Here is a 26,884-nt window from a genome sequence, read left to right on the forward strand (position 1 = left end):
ATCAATTGATTGTTGTCCAGCAGTACCTACACCAAGCTTAAGACGATCCGGACTGTTTTCATGTGTTGTTCCAAGATGGTGGAATGACCTACCAAGCGCTACAAAAACAGCAGCGTCCCTGTCTATCTTCAGGAAACTCCTAAAGACCCAACTCTTCCAAGAGCACCTCCTATCCTAACTATTACCTATAGCTGTATACCCCTCTACTCTTTATGTACTTCCCTCTATCTCTTTGCTGTCATCCCTGACTCTGATTAGGGATTTTCCTATAGAGAACTTTTTGTCATACTGACGATAACAGTAACATTGTGTCTACTTTTTAAGTCGCTTTAGACAAAAGCATCTGCTAAATGCATAAACATAAAGTAAAATTAATAAACAAAAAGTCATAGGCTAAACCTTTTTATTCATATAAACTCTAGCGGTAACTGCATTGTTTATGAGACTTGAACTAAATTTGATCTTGAATAGTTTTATGGATTCTAGCAAGTGTGACAGAAACTCCCCCCCTCCCAGCCATTCACACCCAAATTCAGTAAACACCAAAGTTTATAATGTATTCTGAGCACTATTTGAGTCTTATTCTGATTGAAATCCAATATTTTTATGTGCTTTATACATTGGAAATTTGGACTTTTCTTGTTTTCTTTTTACATCTGTGCTGGGAGTTGCTGACTTGCTTAGCACCAATACTTCCCTGTGTACCACTTGCATTGATACACAATATAATGCTGTACCTCCGGTCACTTGATGTTGCTATGACAAATATACTCAGGGCCTTATTTACTAACAAAATGAGCAAAAATAAACTCCAAAACACAAACATAACAAATATCAGACCAGCTGGACACAGTCATCTTTCTGAAAAGCTTTGTATGCAACCAGGCTAAGCTACTGGTATATACATTTTAAAAAGTCATACAATTTCACGTTAAAAAATACAAAAAAGCGTCAGTTTTATTCAGAAAAAGAGCTGGCAAAAGATGTCAACTTTTATCCTTCAAACTAAACCTAAACCTAACATTTAGTCGGAAATTGATAGTAGCCAGTAAAGCAGTCAAACATGTGGATCATATGCTCGCTTCCCCTCTCTCCAATACAGAGATTGCAACATAAATCCCTGTAATTTAAGAGCTCTGTGTAGGTACATAAAGAGGAGCAGAACTGTAGACATTCAGTGGGGGGCTGGCAAACAGAAAAAAAAGGAGAGAAGCGATTTTCATCTTTCTTTGCTGTGGTGGCAGCCTTTACCATCATCTCTAAATCAGAGCTGTCACCCGTGGAACGAGTGTTTTGCCAACCACAATAATGTTGCCATTACCAGACTAGGCCTGACCCAATCCAGTAAAACCTCTTTTGAAAACCGTCTAATGTGCTCTGTCCAAATTTGGTAGCATCCTTGTTGGTGGTCTCTGCAGTGCCTCTTTGTGTATATGCGAGTGCGAGTTTCACCCTTTCTTTTCAGGAGGCTACTTCGGGTTGAGCCTTATATAAATATCCACTGCACCTGTCATATGCATACAGTGAATATCGTACTTTAAAAAAAATTAACCAGACCTTATTTTTTTTTCCTCTTTACTGCTGAGGTGCTTTTCCTCTTTACAGCTGAGGTGCTTTTCAGAGAGGCCGAACTCTCCTCAGGCTTCCATGAAAAAGTCTCAGAGTATTTGTTATGGTCGTGTATTTGAACCTGCATCTGCGCTCATTAAACAGTTTCCTTGAGTGCTGCACATTTCCAAGAATAACAGCGTGCAGATTGTACAACCACTTCAGAAAACCCTAACAGTGTGGGATGCGTCACACACGTGCCCGTTCCAAAGTAGGGTTCCCACTTCCTGCAAAACCTGCAAAAAAAAAAGCTTGCATCTGCCTCCCTGAGCACAAAATATTAAAACATTTTGGACAGAGAAAAGCTGCACAACTCTTCCTTTAAAAAAAAAACAAAAATAATCTTGGAGAAAGATGAATTCTTCAAGCCTAATACAGTTAACCTTATAAAAAAAATAAAAACCTTTGGGCAACCAACCAGGGGTGCATCTTATCTGTGCTGAATATTAAGAGTGAAAACATGACAGACGCAAATAAAACGCAGAGTATCATCATCATTCAAATGTTAGTTTAAAAACTACTGAGTAATTTCTGAACAACTATATAATTTATTTCAAGAATTTAAAGTATTCAGTTTGAAAAAATAAAGGCAGAAAATATTTCAATGATAATAATAAATTGTAGTAACTGTTTTTAATTATTAAGAGGCATCTGTAGGTGAGAAAATATTACTGTAATGTGTCTACAGAAAAACATGTAGCCCTTGCAAAATGCAAAGAAACCAGACAGCTGCAAAATAAAAATCATTGCCTTAAAGAACACTGATGTAGTGAGGATTTTAACTACAACAGATCTTAAAGTTTAATATTTTCCCATTGCAAAGGATTTTTTTTTTTTATATTACAGAAGGTTTCTTAAAGGATATGTGTTCCTTACCTCCAAGTTCTTTTACATTTAAGATGGCATTTGGAAATGGCACTGCCTTGATACTGAAACCTGGAAAAAGAGAATGTGTGTATAAACAGAAAAGTCTCTTTTCAACATGAAATAACACCAACCATACCGATTTTTTAAATATTATATTGACTAAGAATTCTCAGTCTGCAATTTTTATAATCCCTCAAAGTAAAAAAAACATATTAGTCATAAACAAGAAATGCAATTTTGGTGGTCCTGAGAAATGAAAGAAATCTAAAAAGCCAAGCAGCAAAGTGCTATGTTGGGTTTGTTGGAGAACTGAGTTAATATCAAAAGCATTTCTCCAAGCTATGTGGTCCTTCTTTGTGGGGTCTGAATGGGAAACAGAAGATCGCAGTGAAGAAATGAAGAGAAGGAATAGATTTAGCTCCACTCTTTTCAAAACAACACTAACAGATGCGGGAAATCGAAGAGCATCATTTTCTGCAAAGCTACATTTATTGCCAAGTTTCACTTCGGAGCTAATTAACAGGGAAATATTTCAGTGAGAAGTGAGGGAAACCACAGGAGATTTACCTCTTCGTGTTTCTGCTTATGAAAACACTGGCAGATGCAGGAGGCAATGACAGCTCACTCTCTCACTGACATGCCTCTCAGCTAGGACAGATAATCACCAAACTTTATCTATTATAGACTACCGAGCAGGAGGGTCAGACATGGTTTCAATCCCCCAGAAAAAATTTTGACTTATAGTAATAAGCTGCACATTTTGGAGCCTTTATGTTTAGCTTCAACAGGACAAAGACGAGATTTAGGATGGAACTTCTGCAACAGCTCAACAGACCTGACATTCCCACCCTCCTCTGCCCAGAGATGGGCAGAGGAGGGTGGGAATGTCGTTGTTCCTAAGGGACACTACTGCATATATGGAAAAGAGTGTTCACCAACAGGAAAATGATGTGCACTAACACAACACTCTCCTGCTCTCCTAGATGCAGATAATCACACCAGCCTCCAAGGTGATTGGAGCAAAGAAACAAAGCTTGGGCTGGTGACATCTTGGCATCCACTCTGGAACAAACACTGGGGACGTTCTTTCCCTTGGTGGAAAACTTCCTCGTGTGTTAAAAGCCAAATTGATTTCCCAGCAGCATCTCCTCACCCCAACGGAACAATCTTTATACTCCATCTATGTACTGCGATGTCCACAGAGCGCATACCTGTTGTTGGAACGATGCCGTCACTGCCCTCACTGCAGAGCCGCGAGAGCAAGCTGGTCTTCCCTGCCCCCGTCAGGCCGATGCACACTACGTCATACTCTGGTCTCGGCGGTGGGGGTCCTTTACAGCACAGTGCCCGAAAACACTGAAACAAAGCAAACAAACAACTTAATGTTTAGTGTGGAGGAACCAAAGAGTGATTTCGGCTTGAAAAAGAGAAGCCAAATGCTGTTGGATGAACCATGCATCAAGTCCTTTCCACCTTCATACTAATTTCCACATAAACTTTTAAATCGACCAAACATCTACTGCCATGGACACTGATTGCATTTGGGCCTCCATGGGTGCTACTATCTTTAGCATCAGCTACTGAAAACAAATAAAAACTGCATGAACTATGGTGTAAAGCTATTTAGCACCCACAACAGAAGAGTTGCACTGATCTGTATTAAACATATCTCAAAAACAGAAACGAGATGGAAAAACATTCAATTCTAGAAGAATCAGGAGCAGATTAAACTGAAACGGATACAAGCGCTCCGTCAGCTAATTGTTGTTCTTTATAGATGAGTATTTAAGGCCCCCATTGCTGCCAAGCATTATGAAGATTAAGAAGTTATTTACTCTAATAGAATAGAACCTTATTCAAACTCCCACACCAACACCTAAACACTGACACTAGGAATGTCTCAATCTGATATGTAATTCAGAAATGTATATTAGTCCATACCAAAAGCTGTAATTTCAGTATCATATCGGGATTGAAAAGGTTGTATCGGGGCATCCCTACCTGACTCCTTACAGCAACTTCATCACACTCTATATTTATAAGTCATCATATCATTTAATAGTAACTTGGACAGGGCAATCTTTCATCAGAGCATTCTATCCTACTATAGAGAAAACAAACAACAACTGCATCAATGCATTGCATAGCGCAAGAGAGCCAGCAACTCTGGGAAAGATTGAGTGGACTACTTGGACCTCTAAAACATGATGCACTTTTGATGACAATGATGTTTCAATTTTAGTTGGAGTGAAAGGGAGGAAGAGTAACGAAAGCCATGTTTGTGAAAGAGAAAACAGCCCTTAAAGAAGGGGAGGGTTACTGTTTCAACTTTACACCATCAATTAGACTGATTCTAAACAGAAATCCAACAAGCATCTGACTTGGAAGACTCATCAGTGGGTGAACCTCAGTTTGTTAAAAAAAAAAAAAGTAGCTCTCCAACTCCAGGTGGCTTAAATGTGAGCCTCCTGAATAGAGAAAAACTTCTGTATAGGAGTCCAATTGCCTTTGATTGAAGCCTGCAGCAGTTCCCTTCCTTCTTTGCTTAAGGGGAATCTTTCCCTCCCACCATCACCAGATGCATGCTCAGTATGAGTCAAATTTAAAGGGGAAAGACTAGTAAGCAAATACTCTCAATAGCCTTTAAAACGTAAAAATTATTCTAATTGCAGAAATTAGGACATTTTAACATTAATAAAACCAACAAGTCATGATAAAATAAATCTATTGGATAAATCATTATAATTCCCCCACATACATAGGACTAAAGCAAACATGGAAATATATGCAGCTTAGTGGCGACCCAGCATGTTTTCTGCCTGCATGTTGCACCCTGACTGACTAGGCCAACACGGTCACTGAGGGCAGATCCTGTCACTCCATGAATCACAGCCTGGGACAGAACCCCCTGCTGTGAGACATTAGGGACTAAATGCGGTGAGAACCGTGAATGAGATCCTTAAACTTGTGTGTGGAGAGATTGGTATCCAAGAGATCTATTTTATTAGCAAGACAGGAACCAGTCTGGACAAGGCAGGGCCGACACACACGTCCCATCCATCTTGTATATCACATTTCATGTGGAACATCAACAAGGGTTTTTTCTTTTTTTTTTTTGCTCATCTCAGCAGATCACCCTGTTTTACCAAAGACTGTAACAAGACAACAAAATATAAGGGTACTTGAACTTCTGTCCATGTAAATGCTGATGTGGCGTACTTATACTGTTCTATTTATTAAGGGTAACTATACAATAATGTCTGTTTATCCATCATAGATCTTTTTTTTTTTGATAAAGCAACAACATATTCTTGATCATTTATTAACATAAACTTAAGACGTATGATGTTTTGGAAAAAATAAATTACCTATAAATGCGCAACAGAAACCATGTTCAAATCTTTGGTTCTTCCTCCTGACCCCCAAAATATCAGCACCAGCCAGGGTCAGTTTTCAGGGCTGCTGTTTGATGGGGATGTGGGGAATCTGCTTCAGCAGAACCAGACGTGGGCTGAGGAACCCGACCCCCCGACTCCTGCATGAACCCACCCGTCTGCTTTAACAGGAAACATTCTCCTGTTCCAGAAAAACGGCTAAGATCAGAAACACACGCATGTCAGATGGGTGAGCACATGTACAAACTTGGTTTAATTAGGTCATTCTACTCTGTTGGTTGTCACCCTCTTTCCCTCCAGCTACACATTAAAAGTTTCAGTGGAAGATTAGATCAACTTATCTGATGTCAATCCTGTGAGTCGAAAGTCTATCTTAAAGTGGAAAAGGGTGGTAGGCTTTTGGTAAGCTGGATGACTTATTTATTCACTCCCCCCGCCCATTGTGTGTAAATGACAACAAAGACGGCAGCGGCCTCGCTGGCTGCGTATGTGGAAATGGAGAGGATTTCACAACAGTAACTAAAGGAGCTTCCAGGGCCTGACCCTGGGGTCCTCATGTACACAGTCGCCCCTGTGAGAGAAAGAGATGGCAGCTCCCACCTCTGGCCCTCTTTGACAGCACAAGATGGACGAGGAGAGCTGCTCAAAAGCCTCAAAGGGGAAAAATAAATATGTCGAAAAGGCTTTTGCTTACCTCAAGGCTTACCCCTGCCCCGTCACCCCCAGAGTTGATGATTTGAGAGGCAGTGTGCTGTGTCACCGAGCTCAAATCATTCTGGCCTTTAACTACTCCTTAAATCTCCCAGTCATCCAGAAAAACAGCTGAGATTATACACAATGTGTAGATTACCTAGCTAGAGTATCCACACCCTTTAACCTGCACATACGAAGGAAACAATGGATTGTATTAGGAATTAATGTGACCGAGGTCAAACGTTATGGGAAAAAAAATAAGGTTTAGAAATAGAAACCCACTACAGTGATCCATATACTGAGCTTTCTAATCCAGTATTGCTAAATAAATTAAGATGGATAAATTAGAAGAAACATAACTACAGGATAATCTACCTGTATTTAGACTGTTTTTTGGTAGAAATATCTCTATTCTGCAGAGGCTAAATTTGCAGGATATAGTTTCAGAGAGACTTCAGTGAAAAAATATGTATCATAAACTTGAACATTGCATGGAGCAATCTTCAATCATTTGTAAACCTACCTAGAGAAGGCCGTCCGCCTTAAGTGATAGGCTAGATAAAGGTGCATTTTAACTCATGAGGAGCTGCGGAGATCAATCCCTCAGGTGGGATAATCTGTCAACAGGAAAACCCCACAAATCTGTCCCTCGCAAAAGAGTGCCACGAAGAAAGACACAGCAGGAAGGCCATAAAGCGTCCCGTTTTTTTTTTTTTTTTGCCACAAGCCATGTAGGGGAAACAGCAAACAGGTGGAGGAAGGTGCTCCGTTAAGATGGGACCAAATTAGCCTTCATTGAAAACACTAAGTGGTGCGGAAATATCACACCGCTGATCAACCACCCAGAAAGCATCCCCACCTTTGAATGTGGTGGCAACCTCCCACTGTGGGGATTCTATTCTTTACAGGTTGTAGGTTGAAAAATAGATGCTGCTAAATACAGGATAGCACTAAAAGAAAACCTGTTTGAGACGAGACAAGCGAGGAGGTTCAATATCAGCAAGACAAATAAATCCTTAATTCTATGTCTAGCTAAAAACAGAACTGCTTAAACCGAAGCTAAATTAACATGTTAGAATGTACCAGTTAAAAAAATTAATTTCAAAAATAGAGGGGAGACTTTGAAATTCATACTTACAGACACACTTGTTCAAATAAAGCTGATTATGAACCATTAGACTGATAATTAAACATTTCAGTGTAAATGTGGTGCTCCACTTGCAGCCAAAAGGTTTTTATTTTTAATGAAATAAAAAGGTTTCCTACACTTTTATTTTCAAATTGGAAAAAAAAAGTTATTATATAAAAGAAATCCAAAAAACAAACAGAATTCCCAAGGTAATGTAAGGTTCAAATTAAATGATTTAATATTGAAAAATCAAGTGTTTTTATTAAACACATTATAAATCTCTTGTTAGAGCAAGAGAGTGCATTAAAGGGGCTACCATCCTGCCAAAACAACTCCACATAAAAAAGTCTGCCATCCCTAGACATTATTGATTAGCTGCCTCTTGTGGATTTGTTTCACCCATGTTTCCCTAAGGACCTGCTGAGACATTACCTCACTGTTGTGAAAGCTTACTGCCGCACTTAATGAAAATGAGAATCATATTGTTTCGGCCAAAAGCAGTGTTATGTTTTTTCCCCCTTTTATTGGTACTGAAATTGATGAAAGGTAGACAGAAGAAAAATGAGCCATTGAAGTTTTGAAGTATTTAATGGGTCATATAGCTGGGATACCTGACGATGAATCAAAGATCAATCAGACACTAAATTTATGAAGATGTAACAACACTTCAACAATAGAGAACCCACAAAACAAAAAGACATAGATAACATGAGAAATACTGTTAGACGACTCCTGGCTGTCCTCAAAGAAGCCTTTCAATCGTGCTGAACTCAGGTCCGTCAATAGGAAAGTGGTTAATGTATATAATATCCTGAAATATTTACAAAGTAAATCTGTTTCAAAACACAAGAAACAGGGTTCAGATGAAGTCCATTAATTGCCATCCATCATGGTAGAAATTCATTGGCTTCAGTTGGACAGGCTCTTTTAGAGAAAACCACTTTGTGTTTTTAGAAGTAATGAATGTGGGTTAGAGGAAAACCACAATCACCAGAGCAGCTGACTAGTTCATGTTTCACTCTCTGGCTGAAGTCGAGACACCACAGGACAGGAAAATAGGCAGAGGAACGATGACAGCATGCTCAGAACTGAGGAACTCTTAACAAGCTCCTGGTTTGTATGGATCTGGTTTCCACTGTCGTTCTTTTAAAGCACAGCACCTCTTAATATTGCTGGATGATACGAGACGCCTCTTAATAAAAACAAAGCACAGTACTCTGGACAATTAGGATAGTAAAGTATTAGTAAAACCCTTATTCAAACTCTTCAGAACATTGATTAAATATCGTATGGGTATCAGTGTTAAATTGGATAACTAATAACTTCTAAAACTCACACCCAGTTTAGACTGCATCTCATGAACTCTGCAGCAAATATGTGATATTTTACTTAATCAGAGATTTTACATGGTACCTGTACAGCGGTTCAGGGTTTTGGCAACATTTGACTCGATTCCATCTTTGCCAAACGCCATAGCAAGACCATGGTACATGTACAGAAACAGGGTGGGCTGAGTATATTTATTGAGGTTATCAAAACATAAACAATAAATGTGCCAAAATAAGTAATGACAATACAAGGAAACATTGACATCTTATTTGAATAGGTAGAAACGAGAACAACGAGAGAGAAATATTCAAAGATCTATGTACCTTTTCATTTGGGTCTTTATCCAAAAATAAACAATACGCAATTAAATATTTGCTTTAGATAAAATTTAGGTTCCTTTTGGTAGAGAATATTTTGTATCAACTCTTGTGAGCTGGAAGAAATATAATCTTGATAGATAGACAAAGGGACTTTTTCCACTTGGCAGAGGATGATCAGCTACATATAGTTTATTAAGTAGCGAGAGCAGGAAGAACCATATTGCTGAGAGAGAACCATCAGTCGGGAGCATAAAGCGCAGACTCTGAGCTAAACGCATACAAAAACCCATTTCTGTACAAGCACAGCTGAAAGAGTTTTATTATCGTCATGAAAAAACAGCGTCAACGTAATATTTCGTCATCATTATTGTTGACGAAAACAACACTGTTTAGTACAATACTTTGAACTGATTGGGTAAAGCGCCGGCTAGTATCCACGTCGTGATGTTTCAGCAGTGTAAGCTGATAAATCAAAGTTTTTTCAAATCTTGAAAAGCACAGATATCTTTCCCATCTACAAATTCACTACATGCTTCTCTATGCTCCTTTTTTTTAAACGAGAAATTGTCACCATTTTAACTAAAACTGAGTCAAACAGGTGAGTCCTCCAGCGTAGCCATGTTTGTCATGCCCCGGCAAGGCCCTTCTGATTATTGTCATTCCTACATGTCCCGCCTCAAAAAACACTGCTTACATGTCATTGGCCTGACTTACTGGTTGTTACGAGATGGACGTATTAGCGGGAGTCTTTCAAGATGGATTTGTTGTGTGACTGAAAGCAGATCACGAGACAGTCCAGCTTGCAGGGCAAGATAAGGTATATTAGGGTCTGCAATTTCCTGTGTGATCAAAATCTGTGAAATGATCCTTGATTGAGTATGGTTGGTGAGAGGCAGACCAAACTGTTGCCCAAGTAGGGTGCTTGGCTGGCTAGCTAACTGGCAGAGTCATTCACTTGGTGGATAGCTGGTCAATTAGTAGGTTGGCTGAATAGTTGACAGGTTGGTTGTTTGGTTGGCTGGTGTGCTAGTTGGTTGTTCTTACGGTATGGATGGATGGATGGATGGATGGATGGATGGATGGATGGATGGATGGATGGACGGACGGACGGACGGACGGACGGACTGACTGACTGACTGACTGACTGACTGACTGACTGACTGACTGGTTGGTTCTTTGGTTGATCAGAATACGGGCTTGATTACTTGGTTAGTTACTAACATATTTATGGCTCTTTATTTGTGGTTTTAACAAACATAACTACCTCTATTTTAAAATGATTATCCTTTTTCCTTTTTTGGTGTGTTTTTTCCATTTATTTTCCTGAAAAATAAAACACACTTTACAGAAGTACGCTTCTACAAACCTAAGAAAGAAACATGAAAACAGCTGAGAACTAAAAAATTTACAAAATAGTTAAGAGGGAAACTGCTCTGTATGAAGATAATGATATTTGAGATACAGAATTATGTGCTACAAAAGTTGACTTTTTGGTATTTTTATTAGGCTTCTATTGCGTATATTGGTTCATTTAGTTATTGGTCAGGTCATGCTACTATTAAGTCAAAATACAACTTCCTCGGATCTAAATTTTATACCTAAAAACACAATGAAAAACAAGCAAAAGTTTCTTTGTTTGTTGGACCTTCCTGACAACAAGACAAAATGTGACAACAGCAAAAAAAAAAGATAAGGGACATCTAAGACACTGGCAAGAGCTGACATGGTCACTGAAGCCAGACAGACACAGGACACTGATGGGCGAGCACACCGTTATTATTTTTCCAGACCAAGTGTCGGGACAACACTTGCGTGCAGGGCTCACTCTTGACCTTTGCAAATGACAGTCCTTTATATGGGCGTCCCAGTGAAGGAGTAGTGCCAACAGCTATGTGTGTAATACACACCATCCACAGTCATAACAAGAGTGTGCGGCGGAGGAGGACATACAGGAAAGCAGGCCATCAGGGATGAAGGGGAAAAAGCATGCGGGGGGGCGTAGAGGTAGTGCGACATAGAAAGAGGGGGGAGGATGGATGGCCACACTCATTCATCCACAGTCAACCCCACCACCCCCTTCGGTTGTTGTTGTTATTTGCCGCTTTGAAGCAAGTTGGGGGGGGGCATACGTTATGTTTCAGTACAGTGAGTGAGGGGGGGAGGTGGGGGAGCTCTCTGCATGCCATTCTCATTAAAGAGCAAGAGGGGCATGGCAGAGGCTCTGGACTCTTCCCATGCTTTTTTTGAACAGAATTAGATTCCTGCTGTATAATATATTGTCATTAATAACATTAAAGATCTGCAGGTTTAGTGTCTGAATTCCTCCTGGCATTCCTTTCTGAGACCAGCATCGCCTGGCAAGAGAATTTCCCTGAGGCTGGAGGAAAAATGACACTGAAGGCAATGTGCTTGTTACTACAGGCACGACAGACTGTTTTCTTAACATCCCGACAGCAGAATAAATAACACAAGAAGTGGATTTGGCATTGATAAACTCCAACGTGCCTTCAACCATAGCTGCAGGTGATGAAATTCAAGATTTACTGCAATTCAGCAGAACAAAAACGTTGGCTGGTTTAAGACACTAAACAGGTGGCGTTCATTAGCCAGAGAATCAAAAATAGATCACCTACCTAAATTCTAGGGAATTAAGACTCCTAAACACTGTAAAGGAAACCAGGGACCGTTTGGGTTGCAGACAAACGTGTTAACGATGTAAATACAGTTTTGCTTTTCATTGTTCATATCAACACGTGACAAAGATCTGCTGGACCAAAATAAAGCATCTTTATTAATAATTTTAACAGTTTGATCATAACACTGTTTGCAGCAACTCCAATTTCAGTCTGTGCAGCAGACCGAGTCTTACCCACGATCCATAACGAGTGCCTGTCTGTGAGCAGAAAAAGGAAAGCCCAGCCTTAAAACTACTTTGCAGGCAGATCATCTTTTCATTCTAAAGCAATGGCCCCCACCGTCCCCATCCCTCCTTCCCTATCAACCCCTGCAAACCAGCTCATTCATCCCACTTCTGTCTGTCTGGCCCTCATTTCAGAGCTCTAACACTTTTGCCCTGATGCTAAGGTGTCTGGACAAGGAGACAAGCTGGAAACCAACACAAAAAAAAACACACACACAAAAACACACGACGACCGTAAAGTGAAGTCATAGCGCCCCCAGCTTTTGGACAAAACACAATGCATCCTTTGAGCAACTTAGAAGATGGTAGTGTTTCACTATAATGAAGAAAATTTGTTAAAATGAAAGATATATATATTATTGCAATTTTTGAATGCTGTTAGACTGTTTATATATGTTAAATAAAACATCAGAAAATTCATGGAGGAATCAAATCCAGACAGAAAACTAAGAAAAAAATATGGGCTGCCAACATCAAGATGATAAGTTCCCAGAATTCTATAATCTTAATCTCACTTTTAAATAACAACGTATGACAACAGGTTCTCTTCAACCTCACTCCGTTTCAACGTCAGTAAGCAATCCCAGGGTTAGCCCTCTGCTATCTGGGCAGACATGGTAGCTTGTGACCCTGTGTGGCTGATGAGGAGGCCAGATCAAAGGCAGAGAGGCAGCCTTGGAAAAACACTTGGGCTGAGAATGGACGGGATATCTGTCAGGAAGCCTTTCCCACTGGGCTCACAAGTGCTAGAGCCCAGAGATCGGGTTACCACCCCAAAAACGGCAGCTTGAAAGCAGGGGCTATGCTCTAATCCACATACATTGGGCTATGTCTGTCCTCTACTTGCACTCCACCACCAATCATATCCATGCTCCTCTATTGCTGCCCATCTGCAGGCCGCCGCCAAACCACAACAACGTAGCTTGCTCACAAGCCCTCTCTGTACAGTGCTCCAAAATCCTGGACTATCCCACAAAAAAAAAGAAAAACCAAAAAAAAACAGCTCACGCTTCATCACTAAGGATTAACAGGATACCCTGACACAACCTATTGTTGCAGAGAAAGAGGGGGCTTGGGTGGTTTTGCCACCCCAAGAGGGTCTTTATCTATTCTCTTTGACAGAGTTTGAGATGCTTTCAAAAAAGAATCCTGTATAAGACCTCATGCCCCGAGTTTCCTTACCCTGTTATAAACACACAAGCACTTGCATAACGTTCACCTCCATAGAAAAGGCACCGACAGTAGCGGCAGCATGGAGTATCTAAGACAAGGACGTAGAGATAAAGATGCTGCAGGAGCTAATGGTGTTTTTTTTTTGTTTTTTTTTTTCTGTCTATAAGATAATAGAAGTATTTGGGATGAGGGTGGTACATGTGTGTTTGTGTGTGTCAGCGGGGTGGGGGTGGCTGTCAGTGTTGTAAATCTTGATGTCAATGACAGGAAGACTGTTGCAAGACCATTACCATAAATCTGACAAACGCCGGGTTGATGGGAGGCTGTATCTGTCTGGTAAGGGACCAGTCTAGACGCTCCTATTGAGGAGTCCAGCAGTGTAGCCTTGTTTGTTTGCTACACCATCTGGATGTGGCAGTAAGTACCCGCTGCTACTGTTCACACACATACACACACTCTTTCCAGTACCAATGTAATGGCAAAGGCACAGACTTCGCAAAGCACAGAATAAACCAATTCCTTTAAATACTTTGGAATTTGGTCATAAATGACTAAGAAATGACTAAAGGCACAACAAGAAATTAGATTCTATGGTCTTAAACTATGAGTCAGGTTCCTTTTGACAACTCCAGACATCTTCAGACCATATCAAGGAATTGGTTGATTTATCAGTGTCAGACTTCCTAACAAAACTCAAGACCTGATTCCTGTTGGTGGTATGCTATGTGTTATTTGTCTAATCGCAGTCTTAAGTCTAACTATGCTTTTTTATGAACACAACTGTCCAAAATTGTATCAAAGGCCTTGCACAGAATGGAGTTTATTTAACATCTCTGGGATTTTCCTGGACAATTTCAGGCGTTTAAATCCCTTCTTAGAGAGACACTGGCATGGCTGCTGCCGCTTCGTGTCTCTGTTTTTCATGTGACCAAATATCTTTAGCTGTATCAAAGTATCTAATTTCTTTAAATAAAAGCAAAACATCACATCAAGACAGAGAGTAGACAAGCTAGCGTTAAGCATTTGTCCAACACTACTGGTGTTTGTTCGACTTGAGATGGAAAAAAACAGTGATATTTTTCTGCAAAGCAGCATTCAGTTGCTAACAGTTTGACTGATGATATATAAATACACAATGTATTCATAAGCTCCAAAATGTAAGGTCAAATCTTTCATTTTAATGCTTCTTTCAAGTAAATTTCTTTCAAGTAAAAAAAGAAGGTTTTGAGCCCAAACAATATCGGTTGATATCATATAATTTCGATGCCAAGAATGCTGAAGAGAATCCTGTACAAACTTATGAAAACTATTTGACCAAATTTGTAAAACCTCTGTAATTTAACACTTTAGAAATATTTGCTTTCTAAAAAATAGAAACACACAAAACCCAAAACATAGACAGTAATGAATATTGAAATGTCAGAAATATGTTTAATAGTCATATCAACTATTTTGCTATATAAACTGATATTAAAATATTGTCTACCCCTATTCTAGAGATATATCAGAACTGGAAAGCAAAAACCCCTGATCACACTTAGCTAAAACTTAAACTAGTTCTAATTCTTTAAAACACAATATGAAATGTATGACACCTATTCAATTAGGGAATTGAATAGGTGATAAAAGAAGTTGTACTAAATAGGGAAAAAAGTATACTTTTAAAACTACTATGTTAAACACTAACACTTTGATTCTTTACACACTATAAGTTGTTTTCTGTGATCTTTCCACCTTAACTTAAGCGTCATGAACCCCTTTAGGTCTCAAGTCATCTATAACTACAAGGGTATAAACCAATCATGACATACGAAACAGAATAAGGCAACAGAGGCAAAGTTGGCATCCAAAACAAGAATAAATTAAGTTTATAAGTACTGCAAGTGCGTCTACCCTGAAGGTATTGTTCTTATACAATGGTTTGCATAAGAATATAAATGTTGCATGCTTCTTTTGGCAATAAAGTTAACATCAGTTCATCTGCGGAGAAACTGGGACTCATCTCAGATTTCAAGCAGGACTGCATGGGCTCTAACTTAGCCTCCCTTCAGTGAGGCTATGAGTGGGTCAAGAGTAAAGCCCAGAGGCTTTCATGATAGTTATTACTTTTCCCCTTTTTTTAAGCCTTGCTCAAGTGCACCCTCATCAACAAAGTTCATAACCTTTTTTGTCCTACAATACAAAGAGTGATATATTACTTACCTAAACAAGAGAAACCAATGAGAAAGTAAGAATAAATCAGGCTGCGGCTTGTAGACGTACAAAAATCAGTCACACTAGGGGAGGTTATCGACCAATAAGTCAAACAAGAGGCATGTTTTGATGAACATGATATTAAGAAAGAATCATAAATCAAGATGCAGGTCTACTTGCACCCAGTCAGACTGAAAAGCTAAATCTCATCAAACTAGGGAAGAAAGTTGAGGATTAATTAAGTAACCTAAATCTAAACCTAAAAAAAGAGATTCTTTTTTTTTTTTTTTTAACAAGAGCATCTTTATATTAGAAGAATGCTAAATATCTTTTCCAACATGCTGAAATAAGAAAAAAAAAATTATACTTAAAAAATGTGTTCTTGATCAGAAATTATACATGCATCTATAAAGTAAAGAGAATGATTGTAAAAAGTTGATATCTGTGTCATTTAATCTATACATTTTAAATAGGATTTTGATAAAGAAAAAAGTCTAATACAATGGACTGTTCTCCGCATGAAAAATAAAATTTGTTGGCATAACACCAATAAAAGTAATAACAATTGGGTTCTTCTTTTTTAAAATTTCTGCCTACTTTTTTTGTTTTTTTTTTACTGTTGTTTGACACTGTGTCTTTTAATAATAAGCTCCAAATTCTGTAAGGATGTAATGCCTCCTTGCCATGACGCTGATATTCAGCAACCTTCACAGATGTCCACTGGTGATACTGGTTAGTGTACTCCAAGATGTTAGCAATGCTCCCTTCTAAGTAGAAAAATGTTGTTCAAAGGATGAATGATTGCAGATCTAAAGCTGATAGGCCTACAAAAGGTTTGGGTTTAACTGTACTTGCATTGAATTTATATATTCAGATGGCGAGTTGATCATTAAATAGGGACAAGTAATAAATTCATTTGTATTCTGATGTCCTAGAAGGATAATGTACCCAGTAATAACACATTTTCCACTTAAAGCTCCAGAAAATAAAGCACCAGGGTTTGTTTTACTAGGGTAATGGAAATACCAGGGAACTTGTCAGCCTGCTGTCCTGATTTCTCTGAAAGGCCCCAGGTGTTTTTGGCATTGCTTCTTAAGGCTGGGCACTCCCTTAGAGATAGGGTAAGGAGCACGGCCATCCAAGAGAGGCTCAGAGTAGAGCCGCTTCTCCTTCATATCGAGAGGAGTCAGCTGAGGAGACTCTGACATCTGTTTTGAATGCCTCACTGGATGACTCCCTTGGGATGTGTTCCGGGCATGGAGAAGGCCAAGTGGAAAGCCTAAAATACGATGGAGGGACTAAATCTCCGGTGACCCTGGAGCACCTTGGGTTTCCCACAGATTATGTGTAGGTAATGTCTGGAGAGAGGGAAGTCTGAGAGTCTCTGCTGAGACTACTGCCCCCTGACCCTGTCATGGATAAGCAAAGACGCTGACGGGTGTATGACACATCAAAGTAATGCTCTCTTAGAAAATGAGAACTGAATTATAGTTGTAAAGTATTTTACTGGTGTTTTATTTTTTTTAATAATTTAGATAAACTGTGATTGTTGTGCTTTAGAAATAAAACTGAACTACGTCACTGAGAAGATACATAAAAATATTTAAAAGTACTGTATGCTATAATCTTAATTCACTGAATACACAGATTAAGTTTTAAAGGTGTACTTTCTTGCCTAAAAAAAAAAAAAGTCTTCAAACAACTTTTTATCACTAATGGAAATAACAGACTGGTCAACGCCACAGCAGTGGTTAGAGGGGAGATCCCACAACAACGGCCAGCTGAGCCAGCAGCCACAGCAGCCCAACAGCAGGCAGCTCTGCCTCTCCAACACAGATTTAAAATTAGGCTAAATCTTGGTAAACTGACTACAAAAACTAAGTTTAGAGGTGTGCTTTCTTGCTGAATATTTTTTTTATGATTTTTGTGACAAAAACAATTGTGTATTCACTTTATTCAGTACTGCCGTATGCCCCCACCACTTCAAAAAGTTCTTCCTCAGGTGTCCAATTGAAAAGTGAAATTACCAGGAAATTATCTATCAGAAATCCACCTAGGCCATGAAAAGCCCTGAGCTTTTGAGAGACAATTGAAAAGGGATTGTATTTGTAGTTAAACGCTGAAGTCCACACCCTTGTTCCCAATTACACATGCACTATTTAGAGCAAGAAGAGCACATCAGTCACGACTTAAGTTTTAACTAAAACCCCCTTATTTATTTATCTATTTATGAAGGAGGTTTTAAAATTGATTTTTAAAAGCATACATTGCAACATAGGAAACAATGTAGCAGCAGCTCACAATAAAGTAGAAGTGTGAGGTGGTGAATATGGAGCTACACTTGCAGACAAGAAAACCTTTACTCAGTGAGACAGGCAAAGGGTAGATAAGAAGGTTCAGAGAAGTAAAGGGGTTCAAGGAATGTCCCTAGAGACCGTTAAAATGTATAAATTTTAAAATTGAGACAGGCAATTTGCTTGCTTAGGTTAGCATGCGGCTGCAGCAAAAACTTTCATGGGTACAGTGTAGGGCAAAAAGATGTTTTCCTGCACACATACAAGGGATCAAAGCTTGAGGGGCCCCCTTTTGAAGACCCTGAAACTAGTGTGCATGAACCAAAGAGGGGGAGCATGGGGGGCCTCATCTCACAGACATAACAAGGATAGGCGGTTGGGGAGGGTACTGTCTCACATCATTTGTAGCCCATTTCATACATAATGCATTCATTGACATGTAACTAAATAAAACTAGCCTACAAGTCTCTTTTCTGAAAAATAATATGAAAAAACTTGGCATATAAAGACAAACATTGTTATTTCCAGAAAGGGTTTGTCAAACAAAGTGCTAATTCATATTAAGTAACTGACACATAAGTAACTGATTAGATAAATCCCTTGCTAACAGCCAGTTATTTAAAAAAATATTAACTTGGTAATAAATTAAACAGATCATTTTTGTCATTTGCCGGTAACTTTATTCTATACAACAAAATAATGAACTATACAATAGCTCATAAACACAGGAACATTTATGGACAATCTTTACCTGACTTTATTAAATAAATGTCCAGTATTAGATCAATACAATACTGGAAAATGAGTTTGAAGTTACATTGACTCCTACATTCTGTGACCTTTTGTACCTTGGATATTATTACTTAACTTAGATGTCAGTATTACATGGAGTCGAACTCAATCCAACAGACTTAATATGTTGTATTCATGACAGCTAAAAAACACACATGCAATGACCTTCGCAGTTATGGTACACCAGCTTTGTTGACTGGTAAATTCTTCTGAATCACATAAATAAATAAGCCTATTCAGAATATTACAAACACATTTCAGATACCTAACATAAGAAAGTGTTGCTGATTCTAGTATAGATATTTATGCAGTCTTGCATTCAAATGTATAATTTGTGTCTGTGAAAGAAAAACCATGGAAGTCAAGGCAGTGAAGATACTGACAACTTGACTAAACTTTACGGGCAAGTGTGTTATAGAGATCTCTTCTACTCATAGAGTATATTTTAGCTAATATACTGGATAACCAAAATAACCAAAATGCAGTCCTTTTTACAACTTAGGGTTGCAGCTCTTCGTTAACGTAATAAAATATGTTGATTATGGAAAAAATGTGTCAAATTTTATATTATTCTGCTGAATTTCACCACTGAATATAAGTGAGACATGGCTATAATTCAATCAGACATGGATTTATGTCAAGTTGCATAATCGCAGTGCTTTGAGTGGAAAAAAAACAAGTGCGGATGCTCCACTTAATGCTATAAAAATATGCAACAGAAGCATGGGTACTATTCTTGCCCCTTGGGAACAATAAAGCATTTCTATTCAGTTCTATCAAATCTGGATATCTAATTAATGGACCAAAACAACAAAGCCTGTTTAAAAATCAAATTTTTAAGAGCCAAATTTGAAGTGTCCAAAAGTCATCTTTTATCAATTTAATGTCTCATGGCCTGCTTTTTTATGTTTTAATTATGTTATTTTATTCTATTTGTTTTATTGCTTTAAACATTAATGTTTGTTTTTATACAATTCTAACTTTACTTGGTATTTACAGCACTGGTTGTTTTAATGGGGTTTATAAATAAAGTTGAGTGGGTTGAGCATGGACATCAAAAATAATGGTAATATATAAAATACAAGATCTTTAATATAATAAAAAATTTGAAGTAATATAAATAATATAAAAAATTGTTAGCTTCGACTTAATTATCTAGGCAAGAGCTATACTACTGGAAAGTTAGAGTATATCTAGAAATTAATGATGCTGGGATGATTGCATTTTACAAAAAACAATTGTCATCAAAGCATGTGGATACAGGCTCTTTTTTATACAGAAAGAAAAATGTAGAAAACATTTGTATTAAGCACTATTTCAGATATATACTTCTGAGTTTCCATTTGTTGAGTTGTTAAATAAAGAATAGTGACACTAAGCAAACAAGTGAAGTCCATGGGTGTTTTCACTAGGCTAGAAAGGCTAAAAAATGTACAGGCAACTTATGAGTTTGGGTTTTTTTTGTTGATCACAAATAGTGATGCTAAAAAAATGTAATAGTGACTAGTCGACTTATTTAAATATTATAATCATTTGAAACTGTGTTTAGATTAGAGGCTGCCTGAATATTTCGTCAAGCCTATCAACAGTTTCAGTCAATTTCCTTTTAAAGCTGCAAATATCATAGCAGCAAAAGCTGATAAATCAGTTACCTTAAAAATTTTAATAAAACTAATAATAAAAACATCTTGTGAATTTTCAGGTCATGCTCTTTCTATTAAGACTTGAAGGCATTAAATCTCATTTGTTGGACGTTAACCAGACACATTGTTTTAACCTTTATTTAAAAAAAACGCCTCAATCCCAGAGACAGGCTGTGTAAAAGGGTCAATCTCTTTAATAGGCCTTCATTAAGCACAGTTAGTGTCAACAGTTAATTATGGAAATTGGGGGACCCCTCTTGTAGGTTGTGGATCTATGGCCTCTTCCTTTCATTGTGCCCTCACACACATAAAACACGCCACACTGCAAGACCATAAACGCCCCACGCAGCCAAGCCCACATGTCAGTCAAACATTTCTCCCCTCCTGACTCATTTGAAGATCTAAATTTGAGGTTTATGTTTCTAATACTAAAACAGGGTACCCATGAGACCCTGAGCAGTAAGTACCATAAACCTTGTAACACCAAAAGAAGAGAGAAGAAACATTTCTACCCATTTACAGCCAATGGGACATTTTTCAAAGCCTTAAAAAAATCATCAGACATTAATAATCCCATTATTTAGGCCTCTTTTTATATACAACTTGGTTATTCTATTGTATAAGGGAAATATTTGCACAGGTCAGAGAAAAAGATGTGGCCACATTTAACAGATTCTGTAAGAATATCCTTAGCCATAGAAACAAGAGGGCGCAGTTTAAAGGATACACAGCCCTCACATCAGCTTAAACAGGACAGCCCAGCTTAGACCAGCGTTGATAAAAGAAAACAAAAGGCCTAAAGTCCATGGTAGGAAAATCGGACAGAGGAAAGCTTCTAGTTCACTTCACTGATCTGGCTTTTGCTGTAAAGAAGTAATTATTGTAACAAGAAGGCCCATTTTTAATTTACAATAAGGCACTCCAGGTCAAATGAGAGTAAATTGAACTCTTTGGTATAAAAAAAAACCTGGGGTCTCATTTATAAAGTTTGAGTACACACAAAACAAGGCCTTAAAAAAATTTGTATGCCGACTTCCAGGAAAAGGTTACAATTTATAAAAACGAAAGAAAAAATGCACTCGGCGTGAAACTGTGTGGTTGCTCATGCCAACTATGAGCAGAGGGGTACGCACTTTTTGGAGAGAGGGGCATATCGGTAACTGAAACATATTGCGTCATAATTTCTCTCATTCATTTTCACTTCATATGAATTTTCAATCATAGATCAACTTTATCAGATACGAAACCGCAGAGTAAAATATGCTTGGACTGCTGAGATGAACTGTCACTCAAAGAAAAAGAAAGTTCATAAGCAGCTTAAATGCAAAACCAAAGTCTGCATATATTGAAATGTTTCCTCACCATTATATATGTTGATCATACCACAGCTCAATGTATTCTCTTAAAGTGTGAGGAATTCACATGAATCCCTGGAAGCATTTAAATAAAAATGATCCACCTCTGTGTAATGCTGCACGATAGATGGTTTAGCTAAATATGTAAAGGGGAGAATTAGGAGTTAATGTATAATCAGCAAGAGGCCAGTAAATAATATAAAAAAAAAAAAAAATGAAAGGCTTGCTGGTTGCGTGGTTCTAAAAAAGAAAAATCATATAGAATTCAAAATATATTCATGAAATAGAGTTAAATAACTTACATGTTTAATGTGGGCGAAAGATGGATGAGACTTAACCCCTAGAACCCTACGGACCCACCGGTGGGTCCAGCTGCTACGTGACCTCGTAATTTTAACAAACCCCCAGTATTGATGTAAAAAACATCTTAGAATGGTTTTCTGACACCAGAAAACCATTCTATGACATCTTACCTTTACAGACGTACCAAAAGTTTCTTCTTAAATCTAATAGCTGTGAGGCTATAAGTTATTGACTTTTGTGTGTTTTTGTAAGGCAGAAATTTATTTATACCCCCTTAGGGTGTAAGAGGTTAATGTTACGATCAGTTTATTAGAGATCAAAAATAATCAAAAAAAGATTAGAAAACATCAAAATAAAATGGTCTGATCTGAACAAAATGTTAATTCTTGATTATATTATGTCCTATAGGTGTTTTTTTTAATAGGTGTATTTTTTTTATTACTGGTAACTACTCTGTGATTCTTTACCAGTGTGAATTCCTTGACACGTGTTAAACTTATTCAGCGGGTAATTGACTCTCTGCTTAAAGCTGCGTTTAGCGACAAAATTATTCTGTGAATTTAGCCTTAAATCTGTCATATGACATTCAGTGATTAGCTCACTGTTTCCTGGATGTCCTTGTTACTATGATCAGTGCACATCTATTTAGCTTATCCCCTAAATTATCAACACCTCAGTTTCTGCTTACTTGGCTGTGGTTGCCTTGGTAACTGTTAAATAACATTGATCAGCTGGCCCTTTTAAATACACAATGACACTAATGCCGGGCTATACCAGTGTCCACAGGACCAAACATGAGGTGGAGCCATGAAAGCAAACTTTGAGGCAAAAGCTTTGATCTATAAAGGAAAATTCTTTGGTTTTGTTCGTTTTGTTTTATAAATCTTGACATGTCTTTGCATACTCTATTTTGGGGTCTTAGACATATGTATAGTTTTTAGTATCAATTACAGACAACATCTAATAAATAACTTTCCTAATCTCTAATCTTCAAAGATTAAAAATAAATATTATTATATTAATAGTAGTCTGAGAGCAGCTTTAACAGAAAAAAATTATAAATAACTTAAACAATAATATTATCTACATTGCATTTCATAAAATTATTTAAAAAAAGTAGGTTAAACACATAAAAAAACATAAAATATTATAAAACATGAGAAACTTTTCTTTGTCTGTTGATTGCACTGCTGTGCTTAATGGTTTTTTTTTTAGCTAACTTGGAATAATCTGAAAGCCTGGGAATCAAATAAATACCTTTGCAGACCAGTGTATAATTCTATTCACTTTGCGTCCACACATCAACACACGTGAACCCTTCCTCCTCTCTGGCCTGGCGACAAGATTTAAAGAGCTGAGGGATTACAAGTGAACTCCGTTCTGATATAAATTGAGAAGTTTTTACAACCTCCAAACTCTATTTTCCTCTTCCTATTTCACTGCATTTTCTCCTTTAAACAATATTATCACATCAGTTATGTCATTTTCAAAGACTACCAGACTGGGGCCTGCTGGTTCTACTCCATCAGCTATTGATGCAGGTTTCATATTTTCTTTTGATACAAGAAAGGTCGTCTTTCAACAGACTACTCACAGACCTACAGCAGTCTATTCCCCAGTAGTTAGTTCCCAGAAAGCCAAATTGAGCAATATGGCTCAAATGACTGGTTTTCATTTTAGATATTCCAATGGGATGCTTGCACAACCAGATGCAAAATAAATGCTTCATAGGTTCTTCATATTTCAGTCAGGTGTTGTGATTTTATCCTTGTAAAGTATGTAAAGAATAAAGAAGAATCCACTAGCCAGATGACACAGAGTTGCCTGGTTGCACTGACCTGATGTGTGCCGCCAATTTTATTTCATGTCTTGATCAAAGTTCTACTCACAAACTCAAACGTGAATCTGAACAACACCTCAATAAAATCTGCTTATTGCCAAAGTTTGGCCACCGGGGAGTTCTGGGGAAAATTTATCTATGACTAAAATAACTTTTTCAAGCCTTTTGCTATTTTTTTGCTTGATTTTGTTTCCTCCTAAAATCAACTGCTGGAGATGAAGGCAGAACGTCCTCAGCTAAATACATAGAATTATTTTATTCATTTTACATGGACCAGTTTCAGTTTTATGGGAATTATTGATATAAACAATAAGCAAAAAATATATATTATAATAATAAAATACTGTATACTAGGTCTGAACAATTTAGCTAAAAAGAGCGGAGGGGAAGGGAGTGTTTGTCTAGTGGGTTATAGGGTTAGAGAACCTAGTGGTTCGATTCCCACAGCCATCTCTCTGGTTTCCTGAGCAAGATACTTAACCTCACACTGCTCTTGGGGCGCCACACAATGGCAGCCCATTGCTCCCCAAGGGGATGGGTTAAATGCAGAGATACATTTCTTCAATGTGAGATCAATAAAGTTCTATTATTACTATTAAAAATCTAAAATTTTTTGATTTGATTTGATTTGATTTTATTGCAATTCTCCTTTACACTAAGCACAAATAGGAAGATGTTTAACTTGAGGGTTTCAGGACTTTACTGTAAACTTTGTGTGAAAAAGTTCTTACTGCCTGCAACTGTCTCTTCGCTTCTATGTAGTGGGGAAAAAATTAAGCATATGGACACCACCTAAAGGCTGGAGGGAAAATGTACATACCTAATTTAGCTAACTTTTGTTCAATGCAATTTGACTAAAACTGAGTGCCTCTGTTATTTAAAAATTGCATTTTGCAAAATTGCGATTTTCTTGCAAAGCAACTCATTGGCCAGCCCTACTGTATACCCTTTGCAGACTATTCAACAGCAGAAAATATATTTATGCTCCGCTTGAGGAGATGCCAGAGAACAGAAATAAAGGGGGTATATGAGAATATGCAGAGATAGAGATATCCATCCACAGGATACTTTGTATACACTACAGTACACAATACTGAAACAGGTCTGCAACCCAGACTATAAAATAATACATATTTCATTCAGTTTGGGCAGATTGCTGTAACTTTGACCTGTTTGTCTTGACCAAACTACAAGGCTGCCAATGCAAGGATAGTGCATTGGCAACCTGTCTTGGGAATCTTGACTCATAGGAAATGCTCACTGTCCAGCAATGTTTGAACTGCCCCACCTGTCTCAAGAGCACTTAAGTAGTTTGTGGGCTAACCCTCAGAAAATCCGACCACAATGTCATCCATTAAATATGGCGCTGTGGTGAAGAGACATAAAACTATTACCAAAGAAATACAATTGTGGTCTGATGAGTAAGACACAACTATGGGACTGCTTTGAGGGACTAATTGCTGCATATTCTTCCTGATCTGTACGGATGCTGAGGAACTTACACATCTTCTATGAGTAAAGAGCCGACATTCTAAAAGACTAAAATGTTTTCAAAACACACTAAAGGGTAAACTTATTACAAACCATGTGAGACATCCATAAGAGAAATCCAACTAAAAGCATCTTGGTTCAGACACTGTTTTTACCCTTTGTACATGAACTTAATTGATACTACTTTAGATTTGTTACCATGGACCGCGAGCTAGAATGTGAAATGTTTTGTAAAAACTTCCCTGTGTAGAGACACGACTAATATCACTGAGCATATCGTTATAAGTCTCTCTAAATCAAAAACAAACAAGGCGCACATCTTTTTCAAATATTTTAGTTCTGCTTTTAACTCAGTGAAAACTTTGACCTTTAAAAAGATTTATGATTGAAATGTTAACTTGGATCAGGGATTTTCTATCATGTTGTTCATAACAGCAAAGGAAACATCTCCTGATGCAACGCAGTCATCAATGGATGCACCCGAGGCTGTTCTGTCACTTGGTATTTTTTTTACAAATGAACTTATGATTAACAACCAAAGCAGCATTTTGGCTCTGGTTAGATTACTAAAAACAAATTAGCCACAGGTAAAGTTTTTATTCATCTTATTCCAAGGCCCTTGATAGATGGTACTGTCAGAGCACGCTAGATATTAACCAAATAACTAAGACAATAAAACTTTTTATATACCCGAAACAAGAATTTAAAATGGAGCCACTTGATGGCCAAAGTATTGAAACTCTAGAAAAATGTTTATATCTAGCAACCTTTCTTGAAAGTCAACTCTGCTTTTTGAACTGGCTATGTTCTTAAGAAATGTTCTCACAGACTTTTTGCTTGGAAGAAAGAATAGTCTTGGGGTTTGTCAGCAAACTTCTGAGCTCATGTACAAAGATGTGCGTTTCTGTATTGTCATTTATGTTTGGAAAGCAAAAGGAACATTTAAATTAACATTTTTATCTTTAGTGATGTCTGTATCTCATCTGATCTTTAACTCATCTTTTTTCAAACACTAGCTGACCTTCTGGCTCGTATTAAAAAAAATAGATAAGCACATGGAGAGCGCAAACCTCAGCAGAACAGCTAATTGTGACTTACATCTATAGCCAAAACTCACACATGATCTGGATCTTTATCAAATTTAAATGAAATGTTCCTTGGCATGAGAGATCATAAAAATCCATCCATAACTTCTCAGTTATACTGTACACAGATAAACAGACAGACAAACTCTCCTAAAAACATAAGCTCCTTGGTGGAGGTAACAAAACCAGTGGAGATAATACAAAATCTGGTTGGTATAAGATGAACTAATCCTAATAATTATAATAAATTATATTTTTTGCTAAATATCCCAGTACTGGGTGTCTACTAGAGGTGAGTATTGGCATGAGTGTTGCGATTCGATGCATGTCGCGATACTTGGGTCACGATACGATATTATCACGATATTGCAGTATCACTATATATTGCCATATTTTCCCCAGCTATCAAAATCAAATGATGAGATAAAACAGCAAGTGCTGTATATTTTCATCA

At 37.7% G+C, this 26,884-nt stretch overlaps 1 protein-coding gene across 2 annotated transcripts in view; it reads right to left on the reverse strand.

Moving 5' to 3' along the window:
• The window catches only part of arl15 (ADP ribosylation factor like GTPase 15), a 123,653-nt gene that overhangs the window by 67,154 nt on the left and 29,615 nt on the right, over positions 1–26,884 (reverse strand). For both annotated transcript variants that reach the window (XM_015400868.1, XM_015400867.1), the window contains exons 2-3: positions 3,687–3,831; positions 2,485–2,544 (exon numbers count right to left, since the gene is read on the reverse strand). In XM_015400868.1, coding sequence (XP_015256354.1) covers positions 2,485–2,544; positions 3,687–3,831 — 205 coding nt within the window. The remainder of the gene's footprint in view (positions 1–2,484; positions 2,545–3,686; positions 3,832–26,884) is intronic.

Source organism: Cyprinodon variegatus, unplaced genomic scaffold, assembly GCF_000732505.1.
Source record: "Cyprinodon variegatus isolate N-32 unplaced genomic scaffold, C_variegatus-1.0 Scaffold1156, whole genome shotgun sequence".
NCBI classification, from domain to species: domain Eukaryota; kingdom Metazoa; phylum Chordata; class Actinopteri; order Cyprinodontiformes; family Cyprinodontidae; genus Cyprinodon; species Cyprinodon variegatus.